This window comes from Oncorhynchus gorbuscha, unplaced genomic scaffold, assembly GCF_021184085.1.
Source record: "Oncorhynchus gorbuscha isolate QuinsamMale2020 ecotype Even-year unplaced genomic scaffold, OgorEven_v1.0 Un_scaffold_1804, whole genome shotgun sequence".
Taxonomy (NCBI): Eukaryota; Metazoa; Chordata; class Actinopteri; order Salmoniformes; family Salmonidae; genus Oncorhynchus; species Oncorhynchus gorbuscha.
In genome coordinates, this window is record NW_025746481.1 from 29917 (window position 1) to 52591 (window position 22675).

The 22675-nt window shown below is 44.5% G+C and overlaps 1 protein-coding gene across 1 annotated transcript; it reads left to right on the top strand.

Moving 5' to 3' along the window:
- Window positions 1-547: 547 nt before the first annotated feature.
- Window positions 548-22418, top strand: LOC124024241 (lipopolysaccharide-induced tumor necrosis factor-alpha factor homolog). The gene is made up of 6 exons (XM_046338235.1): window positions 548-594; window positions 1510-1726; window positions 1925-2026; window positions 3855-4044; window positions 7879-7980; window positions 21935-22418. Exons 2-6 carry the CDS (start codon window positions 1588-1590, stop codon window positions 21939-21941), a joined length of 540 nt encoding a protein of 179 aa, XP_046194191.1. The 5' UTR covers window positions 548-594; window positions 1510-1587; the 3' UTR covers window positions 21942-22418.
- Window positions 22419-22675: the final 257 nt, after the last annotated feature.

The window sequence follows — 22675 nt, forward strand, 5'->3', positions numbered from 1 at the left end:
TTTCTACATTGTTACAACACTGTGTATATATATATATATATATAATATGGCATTTGTAATGTCTTTATTGTTTTGAAACTTCTGTATGTGTAATGTTTACTGTTAATTTTATTGTTTATTTCACTTTTGTATATTATCTACCTCACTTGCCAACACATGTTTCCCATGCCAATAATGGCAATAAAGCCCCTTGAATTGAATTGAGAGCGAGAGAGAGAGAGAGAGAGAGAGAGAGGAGGGAGATAAAGACAGAGATAGAGAGAGAGAGGGAGAGAGAGAGATAGAGAGAGAGAGAGAGAGAGAAGGTATGCTGAATGTTCCTCATTCCTCAGTATTGTAGTGTGTGTGTGTGTGTGTGTGTGTGTGTGTGTGTGTGTGTGTGTGTGTGTGTGTGTGTGTGTGTGTGTGTGTGTGTGTGTGTGTGTGTGTGTGTGTGTGTGTGTGTGTGTGTGTGTGTGTGTGTGTGTGTGTGTGTGTGTGTGTGTGTGTGTGTGTGTGTGTGTGTGTGTGTGTGTGTGTGTGTGAAGAGGTTGGTTCAGGCTGTGATGTCATCACCTCACTACCAGTTTCAGTCAGCTGAGCATCTTGTAACAGGTAAGACACTAATACTACTACGAATCTCTATAACATGTTAGACTCTGTTACTACTACTACTACTACTACCCTCTATAACAGGTAAGACACTGTTACTACTACTACTACTACTACCCTCTATAACAGGTTAGACTCTGTTACTACTACTACCCTCTATAACAGGTTAGACTCTGTTACTACTACTACTACTACTACCCTCTATAACAGGTTAGACTCTGTTACTACTACTACTACTACTACCCTCTATAACAGGTTAGACTCTGTTACTACTACTACTACCCTCTATAACAGGTTAGACTCTGTTACTACTACTACTACCCTCTATAACAGGTTATACTCTGTTACTACTACTACTACCCTCTATAACAGGTTAGACTCTGTTACTACTACTACTACTACCCTCTATAACAGGCTAGACTCTGTTACTACTACTACTACTACCCTCTATAACAGGCTAGACTCTGTTACTACTACTACTACTACCCTCTATAACAGGTTAGACTCTGTTACTACTACTAATACTACCCTCTATAACAGGTTAGACTCTGTTACTACTACTACTACTACTACCCTCTATAACAGGTTTGGCACTGTTTCTACTCTCTAACAAGTTGACTAACGTAACAGACAGACAGACACAGGCAGACAGACAGACTGACAGACAGACAGACAGACAGACAGACAGACAGACAGACAGACAGACAGACAGACAGACAGACAGACAGACAGACAGACAGACAGACAGACAGACAGACAGACAGACAGACAGACAGACAGACAGACAGACAGACAGACAGACAGACAGACAGACAGACAGACAGACAGACAGACAGACAGACAGACAGACAGACAGACAGACAGACAGTTGCATCTGTACTAGGACCCCTTGTCTAATGCTTCTCCATCTAACTCTAGTTCTTGTGAGACTGATTCTGATTGGAGCGTGGTTCAGCTGCTTCCTGTCAGTGGCACCTACTTCCTGTTGTCTTCCTGATGGACCCCCCGTCGTACATCGCTCAGTCCGAGGCTCCCCACTATCCCCCCGATCCCACGACCTCCATAGTAACCATCCCCTCCCTTCCTCCCTACCACCCAACACCAACCACACCCCCACCCACCTACGGAGAAGCAGGTAGGTGTGTGTGTGTGTGTGTGTGTGTGTGTGTGTGTGTGTGTGTGTGTGTGTGTGTGTGTGTGTGTGTGTGTGTGTGTGTGTGTGTGTGTGTGTGTGTGTGTGTGTGTGTGTGTGTGTGTGTGTGTGTGTGTGTGTGTGTGTGTGCATTTGCATGCGTGTGTTTGTGTTCTCCTCTCTGATTGGTTGTCTCTGTAGTCATCATGCAGACGGACCCGTTTCCTGTCCTGACTCCGCCCACCAGGCAGTCACTACCCAGTCAGGAGCAGACTGGCTTCTTCCTCTACCAATCAACACAAAGTAACTACCTATCAGAACCAGAGCCATTTAGAAAGTTGTGAAATATAATTGGCTCTGATCAGAACTCTCTATAGACATGGTTCTGATCACAACTCTCTATAGACATGGTTCTATAGACATGGTTCTGATCACAACTCTCTATAGACATGGTTCTATCACATGGTTCTGATCACATGGTTCTATAGACATGGTTCTGATCACAACTCTCTATAGACATGGTTCTATAGACATGGTTCTGATCACAACTCTCTATAGACATGGTTCTATAGACATAGTTCTGATCACAACTCTCTATAGACATGGTTCTATAGACATGGTTCTGATCACAACTCTCTATAGACATGGTTCTATAGACATGGTTCTGATCACAACTCTCTATAGACATGGTTCTATAGACATGGTTCTGATCACAACTCTCTATAGACATGGTTCTATAGACATGGTTCTGATCACAACTCTCTATAGACATGGTTCTGATCACAACTCTCTATAGACATGGTTCTATAGACATGGTTCTGATCACAACTCTCTATAGACATGGTTCTATCACATGGTTCTGATAGACATGGTTCTATAGACATGGTTCTGATCACAACTCTCTATAGACATGGTTCTATAGACATGGTTCTGATCACAACTCTCTATAGACATGGTTCTGATCACAACTCTCTATAGACATGGTTCTATAGACATGGTTCTGATCACAACTCTCTATAGACATGGTTCTATAGACATGGTTCTGATCACAACTCTCTATAGACATGGTTCTGATCACAACTCTCTATAGACATGGTTCTGTTCTATAGACATGGTTCTGATCACAACTCTCTATAGACATGGTTCTATAGACATGGTTCTGATGGTTCTATAGACATGGTTCTGATCACAACTCTCTATAGACATGGTTCTGATCAGAACTCTCTATAGACATGGTTCTATAGACATGGTTCTGATCAGAACTCTCTATAGACATGGTTCTGATCACAACTCTCTATAGACATGGTTCTATAGACATGGTTCTATAGACATGGTTCTATAGACATGGTTCTATAGACATGGTTCTGATCAGAACTCTCTATAGACATGGTTCTGATCACAACTCTCTATAGACATGGTTCTGATCACAACTCTCTATAGACATGGTTCTGATCACAACTCTCTATAGACATGGTTCTGATCACAACTCTCTATAGACATGGTTCTATAGACATGGTTCTGATCACAACTCTCTATAGACATGATTCTGATCAGAACTCTCTATAGACATGGTTCTATAGACATGGTTCTATAGACATGGTTCTATAGACATGGTTCTGATCAGAACTCTCTATAGACATGGTTCTGATCACAACTCTCTATAGACATGGTTCTGATCACAACTCTCTATAGACATGGTTCTGATCAGAACTCTCTATAGACATGGTTCTATAGACATGGTTCTGATCACAACTCTCTATAGACATGGTTCTATAGACATGGTGCTATAGACATGGTTCTATAGACATGGTTCTGATCACAACTCTCTATAGACATGGTTCTATAGACATGGTGCTATAGACATGGTTCTATAGACATGGTTCTGATCACAACTCTCTATAGACATGGTTCTATAGACATGGTGCTATAGACATGGTTCTGATCACAACTCTCTATAGACATGGTTCTATAGACATGGTGCTATAGACATGGTTCTGATCAGAACTCTCTATAGACATGGTTCTGATCACAACTCTCTATAGACATGGTTCTGATCACAACTCTCTATAGACATGGTTCTATAGACATGGTTCTATAGACATGGTTCTGATCACAACTCTCTCTCTGTCAGCTGTCAACATGGAGACAGTGCAGCAGCATTCCCCGACGGTGGTGATCATCCAATCAGAGGCTGTGGGTCCGATGGGCGACGCCCCCTGTATGACACAGTGTTCTAACTGTCATCAGCGCGTCACGACGGTCGTCACCAACAGACCTGGCTGGGCTGCATGGGCCATGTGTGGCCTGCTGACACTCATGGGGTAATACACACCTGCTGATACTCATGGGGTAATACACACCTGCTGATACTCATGGGGTAATACACACCTGCTGATACTCATGGGGTAACACACACCTGCTGATACTCATGGGGTAATACACACCTGCTGATACTCATGGGGTAATACACACCTCTCTCATGGGGTAACACACACCTGCTGATACTCATTGATAATACACACCTGCTGATACTCATGGGGTAACACACACCTGCTGATACTCATGGGGTAACACACACCTGCTGATACTCATGGGGTAACACACACCTGCTGATACTCATGGGGTAATACACACCTGCTGATACTCATGGGGTAACACACACCTGCTGATACTCATGGGGTAACACACACCTGCTGATACTCATGGGGTAATACACACCTGCTGATACTCATGGGGTAACACACCTGCTGATACTCATGGGGTAATACACACCTGCTGATACTCATGGGGTAATACACACCTGCTGATACTCATGGGGTAATACACACCTGCTGATACTCATGGGGTAATACACACCTGCTGATACTCATTATGGGGTAATACACACCTGCTGATACTCATGGGGTAATACACACCTGCTGATACTCATGGGGTAATACACACCTGCTGATACTCATGGGGTAATACACACCTGCTGATACTCATGGGGTAACACACACCTGCTGATACTCATGGGGTAATACACACCTGCTGATACTCTGGGGTAACACACACCTGCTGATACTCATGGGGCCACCTGCTGATACTCATGGGGTAATACACACCTGCTGATACTCATGGGGTAATACACACCTGCTGATACTCATGGGGTAACACACCTGCTGATACTCATGGGGTAATACACACCTGCTGATACTCATGGGGTAATACACACCTGCTGATACTCATGGGGTAATACACACCTGCTGATACTCATGGGGTAACACACACCTGCTGATACTCATGGGGTAATACACACCTGCTGATACTCATGGGGTAATACACACCTGCTGATACTCATGGGGTAATACACACCTGCTGATACTCATGGGGTAATACACACCTGCTGATACTCATGGGGTAACACACACCTGCTGATACTCATGGGGTAACACACACCTGCTGATACTCATGGGGTAACACACACCTGCTGATACTCATGGGGTAATACAGATACACACCTGCTGATACTCATGGGGTAACACACACCTGCTGATACTCATGGGGTAATACACACCTGCTGATACTCATGGGGTAACACACACCTGCTGATACTCATGGGGTAACACACACCTGCTGATACTCATGGGGTAACACACACCTGCTGATACTCATGGGGTAATACACACCTGCTGATACTCATGGGGTAACACACACCTGCTGATACTCATGGGGTAATACACACCTGCTGACACTCATGGGGTAATACACACCTGCTGATACTCATGGGGTAACACACACCTGCTGATACTCATGGGGTAATACACACCTGCTGATACTCATGGGGTAACACACCTGCTGATACTCATGGGGTAACACACACCTGCTGATACTCATGGGGTAATACACACCTGCTGATACTCATGGGGTAATACACACCTGCTGATACTCATGGGGTAATACACACCTGCTGATACTCATGGGGTAACACACACCTGCTGATACTCATGGGGTAATACACACCTGCTGATACTCATGGGGTAATACACACCTGCTGATACTCATGGGGTAATACACACCTGCTGATACTCATGGGGTAATACACACCTGCTGATACTCATGGGGTAATACACACCTGCTGATACTCATGGGGTAACACACACCTGCTGATACTCATGGGGTAACACACACCTGCTGATACTCATGGGGTAACACACACCTGCTGATACTCATGGGGTAACACACACCTGCTGATACTCATGGGGTAACACACACCTGCTGATACTCATGGGGTAATACACACCTGCTGATACTCATGGGGTAACACACACCTGCAAATAAAATTTGATTTTGATTTGACCTGCTGATACTCATGGGGTAATACACACCTGCTGATACTCATGGGGTAACACACACCTGCTGATACTCATGGGGTAATACACACCTGCTGATACTCATGGGGTAACACACACCTGCTGATACTCATGGGGTAATACACACCTGCTGATACTCATGGGGTAATACACACCTGCTGATACTCATGGGGTAACACACACCTGCTGATACTCATGGGGTAATACACACCTGCTGATACTCATGGGGTAATACACACCTGCTGATACTCATGGGGTAATACACACCTGCTGATACTCATGGGGTAATACACACCTGCTGATACTCATGGGGTAACACACACCTGCTGATACTCATGGGGTAATACACACCTGCTGATACTCATGGGGTAATACACACCTGCTGATACTCATGGGGTAATACACACCTGCTGATACTCATGGGGTAATACACACCTGCTGATACTCATGGGGTAATACACACCTGCTGATACTCATGGGGTAATACACACCTGCTGATACTCATGGGGTAATACACACCTGCTGATACTCATGGGGTAACACACACCTGCTGATACTCATGGGGTAACACACACCTGCTGATACTCATGGGGTAACACACACCTGCTGATACTCATGGGGTAACACACACCTGCTGATACTCATGGGGTAATACACTGACCTACACACCTGATACTCATGGGGTAACACACACCTGCAAATAAAATTTGATTTTGATTTGACCTGCTGATACTCATGGGGTAATACACACCTGCTGATACTCATGGGGTAAACACACACCTGCTGATACTCATGGGGTAATACACACCTGCTGATACTCATGGGGTAACACACACCTGCTGATACTCATGGGGTAATACACACCTGCTGATACTCATGGGGTAATACACACCTGCTGATACTCATGGGGTAATACACACCTGCTGATACTCATGGGGTAATACACACCTGCTGATACTCATGGGGTAATACACACCTGCTGATACTCATGGGGTAATACACACCTGCTGATACTCATGGGGTAACACACACCTGCTGATACTCATGGGGTAACACACACCTGCTGATACTCATGGGGTAATACACACCTGCTGATACTCATGGGGTAATACACACCTGCTGATACTCATGGGGTAATACACACCTGCTGATACTCATGGGGTAACACACACCTGCTGATACTCATGGGGTAATACACACCTGCTGATACTCATGGGGTAATACACACCTGCTGATACTCATGGGGTAACACACACCTGCTGATACTCATGGGGTAACACACACCTGCTGATACTCATGGGGTAACACACACCTGCTGATACTCATGGGGTAATACACACCTGCTGATACTCATGGGGTAACACAGATACACACCTGCTGATACTCATGGGGTAATACACACCTGCTGATACTCATGGGGTAATACAGATACACACCTGCTGATACTCATGGGGTAACACACACCTGCTGACACTCATGGGGTAACATACACCTGTTGATACTCATGGGGTAACACACACCTGGCGTGGCTGCATGGGCCATGTCTGGCCTGGTTAATGCTCACAACAACATTTATTGGCCATCTGATGCCTCCTTCTGAGCAATAACCGTAATAGCAAATGTGTGTGTGTGTGTGTGTGTGTGTGTGTGTGTGTGTGTGTGTGTGTGTGTGTGTGTGTGTGTGTGTGTGTGTGTGTGTGTGTGTGTGTGTGTGTGTGTGTGTGTGTGTGTGTGTGTGTGTGTGTGTGTGTGTGTGTGTGTGTGTGTGTGTGTGTGTGTGTGTGTGTGTGTGTGCGTGTACAGGTTCATCTGCGGATGCTGTCTGATCCCGTTCCTGGTCGCAGGGTTCCAGGACGCTCATCACTCCTGCCCGCTCTGCCACGCCCACCTCCACAAACACACCAGGTGACATCATCACTACAAGAAGTGACATCATCACTACATGACATGATTTGTATTTATAATGGATCCCCATTAGTTCCTGCCAAGGCAGCAGCTACTCTTCCTGGGGTTTATTATGGATCCCCATTAGTTCCTGCCAAGGCAGCAGCTACTCTTCCTGGGGTTTATAATGGATCCCCATTAGTTCCCGCCAAGGCAGCAGCTACTCTTCCTGGGGTTTATTATGGATCCCCATTAGTTCCCGTCAAGGCAGCAGCTACTCTTCCTGGGGTTTATTATGGATCCCCATTAGTTCCTGCCAAGGCAGCAGCTACTCTTCCTGGGGTTTATTATGGATCCCCATTAGTTCCTGCCAAGGCAGCAGCTACTCTTCCTGGGGTTTATTATGGATCCCCATTAGTTCCTGCCAAGGCAGCAGCTACTCTTCCTGGGGTTTATTATGGATCCCCTTTAGTTCCTGCCAAGGCAGCAGCTACTCTTCCTGGGGTTTATTATGAATCCCCATTAGTTCCTGCCAAGGCAGCAGCTACTCTTCCTGGGGTTTATTATGGATCCCCATTAGTTCCCGTCAAGGCAGCAGCTACTCTTCCTGGGGTTTATTATGGATCCCCATTAGTTCCTGCCAAGGCAGCAGCTACTCTTCCTGGGGTTTACTATGGATCCCCATTAGTTCCTGCCAAGGCAGCAGCTACTCTTCCTGGGGTTTATTATGGATCCACATGAGTTCCTGCCAAGGCAGCAGCTGCTCTTCCTGGGGTTTATTATGGATCCCCATTAGTTCCTGCCAAGGCAGCAGCTGCTCTTCCTGGGGTTTATTATGGATCCCCATTAGTTCCTGCCAAGGCAGCAGCTACTCTTCCTGGGGTTTATTATGGATCCCCATTAGTTCCTGCCAAGGCAGCTACTCTTCCTGGGGTTTATTATGGATCCCCATTAGTTCCTGCCAAGGCAGCTACTCTTCCTGGGGTTTATTATGGATCCCCATTAGTTCCTGCCAAGGCAGCAGCTACTCTTCCTGGGGTTTATTATGGATCCCCATTAGTTCCTGCCAAGGCAGCAGCTACTCTTCCTGGGGTTTATTATGGATCCACATGAGTTCCTGCCAAGGAAGCAGCTACTCTTCCTGGGGTTTATTATGGATCCCCGTTAGTTCCTGCCAAGGCAGCAGCTACTCTTCCTGGGGTTTATTATGGATCCCCGTTAGTTCCTGCCAAGGCAGCTACTCTTCCTGGGGTTTATTATGGATCCCCATTAGTTCCTGCCAAGGCAGCAGCTACTCTTCCTGGGGTTTATTATGGATCCCCATTAGTTCCTGCCAAGGCAGCAGCTACTCTTCCTGGGGTTTATTATGGATCCCCATTAGTTCCTGCAAAGGCAGCAGGTACTCTTCCTGGGGTTTATTGTTGATCCCCATTAGTTCCTGCCAAGGCAGCAGCTACTCTTCCTGGGGTTTATTATGGATCCCCATTAGTTCCTGCCAAGGCAGCAGCTACTCTTCCTGGGGTTTATTATGGATCCCCATTAGTTCCTGCCAAGGCAGCAGCTACTCTTCCTGGGGTTTATTATGGATCCCCATTAGTTCCTGCCAAGGCAGCAGCTACTCTTCCTGGGGTTTATTATGGATCCCCATTAGTTCCTGCCAAGACAGCAGCTACTCTTCCTGGGGTTTATTATGGATCCCCATTAGTTCCTGCCAAGGCAGCAGCTACTCTTCCTGGGGTTTACTATGGATCCCCATTAGTTCCTGCCAAGGCAGCAGCTACTCTTCCTGGGGTTTATTATGGATCCACATGAGTTCCTGCCAAGGCAGCAGCTACTCTTCCTGGGGTTTATTATGGATCCCCATTAGTTCCTGCCAAGGCAGCAGCTGCTCTTCCTGGGGTTTATTATGGATCCCCATTAGTTCATGCCAAGGCAGCAGCTACTCTTCCTGGGGTTTATTATGGATCCCCATTAGTTCCTGCCAAGGCAGCTACTCTTCCTGGGGTTTATTATGGATCCCCATTAGTTCCTGCCAAGGCAGCTACTCTTCCTGGGGTTTATTATGGATCCCCATTAGTTCCTGCCAAGGCAGCAGCTACTCTTCCTGGGGTTTATTATGGATCCCCATTAGTTCCTGCCAAGGCAGCAGCTACTCTTCCTGGGGTTTATTATGGATCCCCATTAGTTCCTGCCAAGGCAGCAGCTACTCTTCCTGGGGTTTATTATGGATCCACATGAGTTCCTGCCAAGGAAGCAGCTACTCTTCCTGGGGTTTATTATGGATCCCCGTTAGTTCCTGCCAAGGCAGCAGCTACTCTTCCTGGGGTTTATTATGGATCCACATGAGTTCCTGCCAAGGCTGCAGCTACTCTTCCTGGGGTTTATTATGGATCCCCATTAGTTCCTGCCAAGTCAGCAGATACTCTTGCTGGGGTCCAGCAAAATTAAATCAGTCATAAAATGTTTAAAACGTGACAATATTATTCAGATTTCAGATTTCAATACACACTGTGTCTGTGTCTGTGTCTGTGTGTCTGTGTCTGTGTCTGTATGTCTGTGTCTGTGTCTGTGTGTGTGTCTGTGTCTGTGTCTGTATGTCTGTGTCTGTGTCTGTGTGTGTGTGTGTGTGTGTGTGTCTGTGTCTGTATGTCTGTGTGTGTGTGTCTGTGTCTGTGTCTGTGTCTGTGTCTGTGTCTGTGTCTGTATGTCTGTGTGTGTGTGTGTGTGTGTGTGTGTGTGTGTGTGTGTGTGTGTGTGTGTGTGTGTGTGTGTGTGTGTGTGTGTGTGTGTGTGTGTGTGTGTGTGTGTGTGTGTGTGTGTGTGTGTGTGTGTGTGTGTGTGTGTGTGTGTGTGTGTGTGTGTGTGTGTGTGTGTGTGTGTGTGTGTGTGTGTGTGTGTCTGTCTGTCTGTATGTCTGTGTCTGTGTGTGTCTGTCTGTATGTCTGTGTCTGCGTCTGTGTCTGTATGTCTGTGCCTGTATGTCTATGTCTGAATGTCTGTGTCTGTGTCTGTATATCTGTGTCTGTGTGTGTATCTGTGTCTGTGTCTGTATGTCTGTGTCTGTGTCTGTGCCTGTGTCTGTGCCTGTGTCTGTGTCTGTGTCTGTGTCTGTGTCTGTGTCTGTGTCTGTGCCTATGTCTGGGTCTGTATGTCAGTGTCTGTGTCTGTGTCTGTATTTCTATGTCTGTGTCTGTATGTCTGTGTCTGTGTCTGTGTCTGTGTCTGTATATCTGTGCCTGTGTCTGTGTCTGTATATCTGTGCCTGTGTCTGTGTCTGTGTCTGTGTCTGTATGCCTGTGTCTGTGTCTGTGTCTGTGTATGTATGTCTGTGTCTGTATGTCTGTGTCTGTGTCTGTGTCTGTGTCTGTGTCTGTGTCTGTGTCTGTGTCTGTGTCTGTGTCTGTGTCTGTGTCTGTGTCTGTGTCTGTGTCTGTGTCTGTGTCTGTGTCTGTGTCTGTGTCTGTATATCTGTGCCTGTGTCTGTATGCCTGTGTCTGTGTCTGTGTCTGTGTATGTATGTCTGTGTCTGTATGTCTGTGTCTGTGTCTGTGTCTGTGTCTGTATATCTGTGCATGTGTCTGTATGTCTGTGTCTGTGTCCTGTCTGTGTCTGTGTCTGTGTCTGTGTCTGTGTCTGTGTCTGTGTCTGTGTCTGTGTCTGTGTCTGTGTCTGTATATCTGTGCCTGTGTCTGTATGTATGTGTCTGTGCCTGTATGTCTGTGTCTGTATGTCTGTGTCTGTGTCTGTGCCTGTGTCTGTGTCTGTATGTCTGTGCCTGTGTCTGTGTCTGTGCCTGTATGTCTGTGCCTGTGTCTGTGTCTGTGTCTGTGTCTGTGTCTGTGTCTGTGTCTGTGTCTGTGTCTGTGTCTGTGTCTGTGTCTGTGTCTGTGCCTGTGCCTGTGCCTGTGTTTGTATGTCTCTGTCTGTGTCTGTGTCTGTATGTCTGTGTCTGTGTCTGTGTCTGTGTCTGTGTCTGTGTCTGTGTCTGTGTCTGTGTCTGTGTCTGTGTCTGTGTCTGTGTCTGTGTCTGTGTCTGTGTCTGTGTCTGTGTCTGTGCCTGTGTTTGTATGTCTCTGTCTGTATGTCTGTGTCTGTCTCTGTGTCTGTATGTCTGTGTCTGTGTCTGTGTCTGTGTCTGTGTCTGTGTCTGTGTCTGTGTCTGTGTCTGTGTCTGTGTCTGTGTCTGTGTGTGTGCCTGTGTCTGTGTGTGTGTGTGTGTGTGTCTGTGTCTGTGTCTGTGTCTGTGTCTGTATGTCTATTTATGTGTCTGTGTCTGTGTCTGTGTCTGTGTCTGTGTGTGTGTCTGTGTCTGTGTCTGTGTCTGTATGTCTGTGTCTGTATGTCTGTGTCTGCATGTCTGTGTCTGTGTCTGTATGTCTGTGTGTCTGTGTCTGTGTCTGTGTCTGTGTCTGTGTCTGTGTCTGTGTCTGTGTCTGTGTCTGTGTCTGTGTCTGTATGTCTGTGTCTGTGCCTGTGTCTATGTCTGTGTCTGTGTCTGCGTCTGCGTCTGTGTCTGTGTCTGTGTCTGTGTCTGTGCCTGTGTCTGTGTGTGTGTGTCTGTGTCTGTGTCTGTGTCTGTATGTCTATTTCTGTGTCTGTGTCTGTGTGTGTGTCTGTGTCTGTGTCTGTATGTCTGTGTCTGTATGTCTGTGTCTGCATGTCTGTGTCTGTGTCTGTCTGTCTGTGTCTGTGTCTGTGTCTGTGTCTGTGTCTGTGTCTGTGTCTGTGTCTGTGTCTGTGTGTTTGTATGTCTCTGTCTGTGTCTGTGTCTGTATGTCTGTGTCTGTGTCTGTGTCTGTGTCTGTGTCTGTGTCTGTGTCTGTGTCTGTATGTCTGTCTGTGTCTGTGTGTCTGTGTCTGTGTCTGTGTCTGTGTCTGTGCCTGTGTCTGTGTGTCTGTGTCTGTGTCTGTGTCTGTGTCTGTATGTCTGTGTCTGTGTGTCTGTGTCTGTGTCTGTGTGTATGTGTGTGTGTGTGTGTCTGTGTCTGTGTCTGTGTCTGTCTGTATGTCTGTGTCTGTGTGTGTCTGTCTGTATGTCTGTGTCTGTGTCTGTGTCTGTGTCTGTATGTCTGTGCCTGTATGTCTATGTCTGAATGTCTGTGTCTGTGTCTGTATATCTGTGTCTGTGTGTGTATCTGTGTCTGTGTCTGTATGTCTGTGCCTGTGTCTGTGCCTGTGTCTGTGCCTGTGTCTGTGTCTGTGTCTGTGCCTATGTCTGGGTCTGTATGTCAGTGTCTGTGTCTGTGTATGTCTGTGTCTGTGTCTGTATGTCTGTGTCTGTGTCTGTGTCTGTGTCTGTGTCTGTGTCTGTATATCTGTGCCTGTGTCTGTGTCTGTGTCTGTGTCTGTGTCTGTGTCTGTGTCTGTGTCTGTGTCTGTGTCTGTGTCTGTGTCTGTATGGCTGTGTGTCTGTGTGTGTGTGTGTGTGTGTGTGTGTGTGTGTGTGTGTGTGTGTGTGTGTGTGTGTGTGTGTGTGTGTGTGTGTGTGTGTGTGTGTGTGTGTGTGTGTGTGTGTGTGTGTGTGTGTGTGTGTGTGTGTGTGTGTGTGTGTGTGTGTCTGTGTCTGTGTCTGTGTCTGTGTCTGTGTCTGTGTCTGTGTGTGTCTGTCTGTATGTCTGTGTCTGTGTCTGTGTCTGTGTCTGTGTCTGTATGTCTGTGCCTGTATGTCTATGTCTGAATGTCTGTGTCTGTGTCTGTATATCTGTGTCTGTGTGTGTATCTGTGTCTGTGTCTGTATGTCTGTGTCTGTGTCTGTGTCTGTGCCTGTGCCTGTGTCTGTGCCTGTGTCTGTGTCTGTGTCTGTGCCTATGTCTGGGTCTGTATGTCAGTGTCTGTGTCTGTGTCTGTGTCTGTATGTCTGTGTCTGTGTCTGTATGTCTGTGTCTGTGTCTGTGTCTGTATATCTGTGCCTGTGTCTGTGTCTGTATATCTGTGCCTGTGTCTGTGTCTGTGTCTGTGTCTGTATGCCTGTGTCTGTGTCTGTGTCTGTGTCTGTGTCTGTATGTCTGTGTCTGTGTCTGTGTCTGTGTCTGTGTCTGTATGTCTGTATGTCTGTGTCTGTATGTCTGTGTCTGTCTCTGTGTCTGTATGTCTGTGTCTGTGTCTGTGTCTGTGTCTGTGTCTGTGTCTGTGTCTGTGTCTGTGTCTGTGTCTGTGTCTGTGTCTGTGTCTGTGTCTGTGTCTGTGCCTGTGTCTGTGTGTGTCTGTGTCTGTGTCTGTGTCTGTGTCTGTATGTCTATTTCTGTGTCTGTGTCTGTGTCTGTGTCTGTGTGTGTGTCTGTGTCTGTGTCTGTGTCTGTGTCTGTATGTCTGTGTCTGTATGTCTGTGTCTGCATGTCTGTGTCTGTGTCTGTATGTCTGTCTGTGTCTGTGTCTGTGTCTGTGTCTGTGTCTGTGTCTGTGTCTGTGTCTGTGTCTGTGTCTGTGTCTGTGTCTGTGTCTGTGTCTGTGTCTGTGTCTGTGTCTGTGCCTGTGTCTGTGTCTGTATGTCTGTGTCTATGTCTATGTCTGTGTCTGTGTCTGTGTCTGTATGTCTGTGTCTGTGCCTGTGTCTATGTCTGTGTCTGTGTCTGTGTCTGTGTCTGTGTCTGTGTCTGTGTCTGTGTCTGTGTCTGTGTCTGTGTCTGTGTCTGTGTCTGTGTCTGTGTCTGTGTCTGTGTCTGTATGTCTATTTCTGTGTCTGTGTCTGTGTCTGTGTGTGTGTCTGTGTGTGTGTCTGTATGTCTGTGTCTGTATGTCTGTGTCTGCATGTCTGTGTCTGTGTCTGTATGTCTGTGTCTGTGTCTGTGTCTGTGTCTGTGTCTGTGTCTGTGTCTGTGTCTGTGTCTGTGTCTGTGTCTGTGTCTGTGTCTGTGTCTGTGTCTGTGTCTGTGTCTGTGTCTGTGTCTGTGTCTGTGTCTGTGTCTGTGTCTGTATGTCTGTGTCTGTGCCTGTGTCTGTGTCTGTCTGTGTCTGTGTCTGTGTCGGTGTCGGTGTCTGTGTCTGTGTCTGTGTCTGTGTCTGTGTCTGTGTCTGTGTCTGTGTTTGTGTCTGTGTCTGTGTCTGTGTCTGTGTCTGTGTTTGTGTTGTAGATACACTACATAGATATGTCTCTATGTAGTACTGTGGAATAGAGTTCCATGTAGTCATGGCTCTATGTAGTACTGTGGAATAGAGTTCCATGTAGTCATGTCTCTAGGTAGTACTGTGGAATAGAGTTCCATGTAGTCATGGCTCTATGTAGTACTGTGGAATAGAGTTCCATGTAGTCATGGCTCTATGTAGTACTGTGGAATAGAGTTCCATGTAGTCATGGCTCTATGTAGTACTGTGGAATACAGTTCCATGTAGTAATGGCTCTATGTAGTACTGTGGAATACAGTTCCATGTAGTCATGGCTCTATGTAGTACTGTGGAATAGAGTTCCATGTAGTCATGGCTCTATGTAGTACTGTGGAATAGAGTTCCATGTAGTCATGGCTCTATGTAGTACTGTGGAATAGAGTTCCATGTAGTCATGGCTCTATGTAGTACTGTGGAATAGAGTTCCATGTAGTCATGTCTCTATGTAGTACTGTGGAATAGAGGTCCATGTAGTCATGGCTCTATGTAGTACTGTGGAATAGAGTTCCATGTGGTTATGGCTCTATGTAGTGCTGTGAGCCTCCCATAGTCTGTTTTGGACTTGGGGACTGTGAAGAGACCTCTGGTGGCATGTCTTGTGGGATATGCATGGGAGTCTGAGCTGTGTGCTAGTAGTTTAGACAGTGGCACATTCAATATGTTAATACCTCTCACAAATACAAGTAGTGATGAAGTCAACCTCCACTTTGAACCAGCCCCCACAATATTAATGTTCGCTCTCTGTGTACGTCCACGGGCCAGCCGTGCTGCCCTGTTCTGAGCCAAATCAAAAGTCCCTCTTCGTGGCACCTGACCACACGACTGAACAGTAGTCCAGGTGTGACAAAGCTAGGGCTCAGCCCAGTCAAAACTGTTCGCTGCTCTGGCCCCCAATGGTGGAACAAACTCCCTCACAACGCCAGGACAGCGGAATCAATCACCACCTTCCGGAGACACCTGAAACCCCACCTCTTTAAGGAATACCTAGGATAGGATAAGTAATCCCTCTCACCCCCTCCCCCCTTTAAGATTTAGATGCACTATTGTAATGTGACTGTTCCACTGGATGTCATAAGGTGAATGCACCCATTTGTAAGTCGCTCTGGATAAGAGCGTCTGCTAAATGACTTAAATGTAAATGTAAATGTAACCTCTTGAAACTAGGGGGCACTATTTTATTTTTGGAAAAATAATGTTCCCAAAGTAAACTGCCTATTTCTCAGGACCAGATGCTAGAATATGCATATAATTGACAGATTAGTTTCCAAAACTGTCAAAATATTGTCTGTGAGTATAACAAAACTGTTATTGCAGGCAAAACCCGGAGGAAAATCAAACCAGGAAGTGGCTTCTATTTTGAAAACTCCATTTTCCATAGCCTGCCTTTGCTCCATTTAAAGGGATATCAACCAGATTCCTTTTCCTATCGCTTCCTCAAGGTGTCAACAGTCGTGAGAAATAATTTCAGGCTTTTATTTTGAAAAATGAGCGAGAACGATAACATCGCGTCATTGTATGGCCGGGTCCCAGCAGCGTTTTGTTTGCGCAACAGAGTTTGGGCAGCCCCTCTCCTACTGAAAAAGACATGTCTGTGTCTGTCTAAAAACTACCTGAGGATTGATTATAAAAAACATTTGACATGTTTCTGTGGATATTACGGATACTATTTGGATTTTGTCTGCGTTGTTGTGACCGCTCTTTCCTGTGGATTTCTGAACATAACGTGCCAAACAAACGGAGGTATTTTGGATATAAAAATAATCTTTATGGAACAAAAGGAATGTTTATTGTGTAACTGGGAGTCTCGTGAGTGAAACATCCGAAGATCTTCAAAGGTAAACGATTAATTTGATTGCTTTTCTGATTTTCGTGACCAAGCTACTTTGATGCTAGGTGTTCATAATGTTTTGTCGAGCGATCGATAAATTTACACAAACGCTTGGATTGCTTTCGCTGTAAAGCATATTTTCAAAATCTGACACGACAGGTGGATTAACAAAAGGCTAAGCTGTGTTTTGCTATGTTGCACTTGTGATTTCATGAATATAAATATTTTTAGTAATATTATTTGAATGCGGCAATTCAGCGGTTGTTGATGACAATTATCCTGCTAACGGGAAGTCAAGTGACACCCCATCCCGTGAACGGGACCGTTGTCATCATCTGACACTAATTAGCATAACGCAACGGACATAAATCTTCCTAGAAAATATTCCTATTCATGAAAATCACAAGTGAAATATATTGAGACACAGCTTAGCCTTTTATTAATCATCCTGTCATCTCAGATTTTCAAAATATGCTTTTCAGCCAAAGCTAGACAAGCATTTGTGTAAGTTTATCGATAGCCTAGCATAGCATTTTGTCCAGCTAGCAGCAGGTAACTTGGTCACGGAAATCAGAAAAGCAATCAAATTAAATCGTTTACCTTTGATGAGCTTCGGATGTTTTCACTCACAAGACTCCCAGTTAGATAGCAAATGTTCCTTTTTTCCCAAAATATTATTTTTGTAGGCGAAATAGCTCCGTTTGTTCTTCACGTTTGGCTGAGAAATCGCCCGTAAATTGCAGTCATGAAAACGACGAAAAATATTCCAAATTAACTCCATAATATCGACAGAAACATGGCAAACGTTGTTTATAATCAATCCTCAAGGTGTTTTTCAAATATCTGTTCGATAATATATCCATCGGGACAATTAGTTTTTCAGTAGGACCGATTGGAGTAATGGCTACCTCAGTATTTTACGCAAGGATCTCTCTGGGAGCATCAGGTGACCACTTGCGCAATCAAGCCGCCTACGGGTATTCTTCAACATAAATGCGTAAAACTACGTCACAATGCTGTAGACACATTCGGGAATACGGAGAAAGAGTAATCTGGTTGATAGCCCATTCACTGCTCAATAAGGACACATTGGAATGCAGCGCTTTCAAAACATGAGGCACTTCCGGATTGGATTTTTTCTCAGGCTTTCGCCTGCAACATCCATTCTGTTATACTCACAGACAATATTTTTACAGTTTTGGAAACTTTAGAGTGTTTTCTATCCTAAGCTGTCAATTATATGCATATTCTAACATCTTGTCCTGACAAAATACCCCGTTTATTATGGGAACGTTTTTTTTTTCAAAAATGATAATACTGCCCCCTAGTCACAAAAGGTTAAAGAACATCCTCTGTGTTCTTTTAGACAGGTAACTCTTTGTCCACAATTCAGGGGGTGTAAAGCCACAACACCCTCTGTGTTCTGTTAGACAGGTAACTCTTTGTCCACAATTCAGTGGGTGTAAAGCCACAACACCCTCTGTCTTTTAGACAGGTAACTCTTTATCCACAATACAGGGGGTGTAAAGCCACAACACTTACGTTTTTCCATCTGCAGACTATGATCGATAATGTCAAATGCTGCACTGAAGTCTAACGAAACATCTACTACAATATTTTGATTATCAATTTCTCTCAGCCAATCATCATTTGTGTAAGTGGTGTGCTTGTTGAAAGTCCTTCCCTATAAGCGTGCTGAAAGACTTAATTTGTTTACTGTGAAATAGCATTGTATCTGGTCAAACACCATCTTTGTGGCAAATCGGAGTGGCAATATCCTCTGTTATTATCCTCATTCATTTTCCATCCAAATTGTCAGACCCCAGTGGCTTTTCATTGCAGATAGACAACAATCATTCTTTCACCTGTTTTTCATCATTTGGTCAGATATACTTGGATGTGTAGCGTCAGAGTTTGTTGCTGGTATTGCATGCCTAAATTTGCTAATCTTGCCATTAAAAGGAATCATTATTGTAGTTGGCAATATCAGTAGGGTTTGTGATGAATGAGCATCTGATTCAATGAATGAGCTGAGTTTACCTTTTTTTCTCTATATTTAATTGAAGCTCCAATTAAATGTAAAACATTTTTTTACCATCATTCTTTATATCATTTATCTTTGTTTCATAGTGTAGTTTATTATTTTTATTCAGTTTAGTCACATGATTTCTCAATTTGCAGTACGTTTGCCAATCAGTTGTGCAGCCAGACTTACTGACCATTCCTTTTGCCTCATCCCTCTCAACCACACCATTTTGCCTCATCCCTCTCAACCACACCATTTTGCCTCATCCCTCTCAACCACACCATTTTGCCTCATCCCTCTCAACCACACCATTTTGCCTCATCCCTCTCAACCACACCATTTTGCCTCATCCCTCTCAACCACACCATTTTGCCTCATCCTCTCAACCACACCATTTTGCCTCATCCCTCTCAACCACACCATTTTGCCTCATCCCTCTCAACCACACCATTTTGCCTCATCCCTCTCAACCACACCATTTTGCCTCATCCCTCTCAACCACACCATTTTGCCTCATCCCTCTCAACCACACCATTTTGCCTCATCCCTCTCAACCACACCATTTTGCCTCATCCCTTCAACCACACCATTTTTCAATTCCTTATCAATCCACGGGATTTAACTGTTTTTACAGTAACTTTCTTAACCTCTTGCTCCTACCCGACACGCAGGCGTCCCATCTAGACATCTGGAAATGCAAATGCGCTACGCTAAATGCTAATAGCACTCGTTGAAACTCAAACGTTCATTAAAATACACATGCAGGGTACTGAATTAAAGCTACACTCGTTGTGAATCCAGGCAAGAAGTTAGATTTTTAAAATGCTTTTCGGCGAAAGCATGAGAAACTATTATCTGATAGCATGTAACACCCCAAAAGACCCGCAGGGGACGTAAACAAAATAATTAGCATAGTCGGCGCTACACAAAACACACAAATAAAATATAAAACATTCATTACCTTTGACCATCTTCTTTGTTGGCACTCCTAGATGTCCCATAAACATTACTATTGGGTTTTTTTTTTTCAATTAAATCGGTCCATATATAGCCTAGATATCGATCTTTGAAGACTGTGTGATCAAGGAAAAAAATAGCGTTTCATAACGTAATGTCATTTTTTTTTTATTAAAAAAGTTGACGATAAACTTTCACAAAACACTTCGAAATACTTTTGTAATGCAACTTTAGGTATTAGTAAACGTTAATAAGCGATCAAATTGATCACGAGGCGATGTATATTCTATAGCTGTACGTCTGGAAATAATATCCGGGTAAATCTCCGGTCGGAGACCGGAAGAACTGCGCTGCCTCGTGTCTGTTTGACCAAGAAACAAATCGTAGGCAAATGACAAGACTGTTGACATCATGTGGAAGCTGTAGGTATTTAATGTGGTTCACTTTTAACAATGGGTTGAAGTGGCACATGGATATATTTTCCCATTTTCAGTGATCAGATTTTCCTGCACTTTTCGATGAAACGCACGTTCTGTTATAGTCACAGCCGCGATTTAACCAGTTTTATAAACGTCTGAGTGTTTTCTATCCACACATACTAATCATATGCATATACTATATTCCTGGCATGAGTAGCAGGGCGCTGAAATGTTGCGCGATTTTTAACAGAATGTTCGAAAAAAAATGTTGAAAAAGTAGGGGGTAGGAGTAACAGGTTAATGGGTGCATGCTTATTAGAAATGGGATAAATGCGTCTAGTGCTGTGTCTGTTTGCTCCTCATTACACATCACGGACCAACAAATATTCTTTACATCCACAATATAGGAATCACTACAAAAAGTATTGTATGACCTCTTATACACTATATTAGGCCCAGCCTGTCCTCTTATACACTATATTAGGCCCAGCCTTTGGAACTTTGGTTTTCCTAGACGTGGCCACTATATTGTGATCACTACATCCGATGGATTTGTAAACTGGTTTCAAGCACATTTCTGCAGCATTAGTTTTAAGATGTGATCAATACATGTTGGTGATTTAATTCCTGTGCTGTTTGTAACGACCCTGGTAGGTTGACTGATAACCTGATCTGTGCTGTTTGTAACGACCCTGGTAGGTTGGCTGATAACCTGATCTGTGCTGTTTGTAACGACCCTGGTAGGTTGACTGATAACCTGATCTGTGCTGTTTGTAACGACCCTGGTAGGTTGACTGATAACCTGATCTGTGCTGTTTGTAACGACCCTGGTAGGTTGACTGATAACCTGATCTGTGCTGTTTGTAACGACCCTGGTAGGTTGACTGATAACCTGATGCTGTTTGTGCTGGTAGGTTTGATAACCTGATCTGTGCTGTTTGTAACGACCCTGGTAGGTTGACTGATAACCTGATCTGTGCTGTTTGTAACTACCCTGGTAGGTTGACTGATAACCTGATCTGTGCTGTTTGTAACGACCCTGGTAGGTTGACTGATAACCTGATCTGTGCTGTTTGTAACTACCCTGGTAGGTTGACTGATAACCAGCTGTTTGCAGACTGACAACCTGAACCAGGTTGTTTTTCTTGACTGGGCAGCTTGATGAAAGCCAGTCAATATTTAAATCACCCAGAAAATATACCTCACTTTTGATATCACATACATTATCAAGCATTTCACACACGTTATCCAGATACTGACTGTTAACACTTTGTGGTCTATAGCAGCTTCCCACCAGAATGGGCTTTAGGTGAGGCAGATGAACCTGTAGCCATATTACTTCAACAGTATTTAACATGAGATCCTCTCTAATCTTTACAGTAAAGTGGTTCTGAATATAAACAGAAACACCTCCACCTTTGGCATTTCTGTCTTTTCGGTAGATGTGATAACCATGTATTGCTACCACTGTATCATCAAGGTATTATCTAAGTGAGTTTCAGAGATAGTCAGAATATGAATGTCATCTGTTCCTAGCAAGTTATTGACTTCATGAACCTTGTTTCTTAAGCAACATATGTTAACATCTATTTCAGCACTTTTCTGGGATGCTTGCTTGTTTTCATTGTTTTCTCATCACTACAGGATGTGACATCATCACTACATGCCATGACATCCTCACTACAGGACGTGACATCATCACTACATGGCGTGATATCATCACTACAGGATGTGACATCATCACTACAGGACATGACATCATCACTACAGGATGTGACATCATCACCACAAGAAGAGAAGGATTGGTGACATCAGAAGGCCTAGTCAGAGAAGGCCTACACCAGTCCAGGGCTTTAAACCACTGGACTGGTGTAGACTGGGTTAGGGGATAGAGAGGTTACAGAAGTTAGGGTTCAGAGGTTAGGGTTCAGAGGAGGGAATGAGAACATGGCTGTTGGGTTGAAGCCTGATTACAACATGAATTTACACTGTATTAAATGTCACTGTATTCAATATATTAACTATATCATTTATCATACTGAACACGGTATTAACTACATTATTTATTTATTAAATAGTGTATGAATTATATTGTATGTTATATTTCATATGGTATTAAATATATTATATTTGATATATTGTGTATTGTAAACTGAGTGGTTCGAGCCCTGAATGCTGATTGGCTGACAGCCATGGGATATCAGACCGGATACCACGGGTATGACAAAACATATTTTTAGTGCTCTAATTACGTTGGTAAGCAGTTTGTAAAAGGAATAAGGCATCTGGGGGTTTGTGGTATATGGTCAATATATCACGGCTAAGGGTTGTATCGAGGCAATCTGCGTTGCGTCGTGTTAAGAACAGCCCTTAGCCGTGGTATAT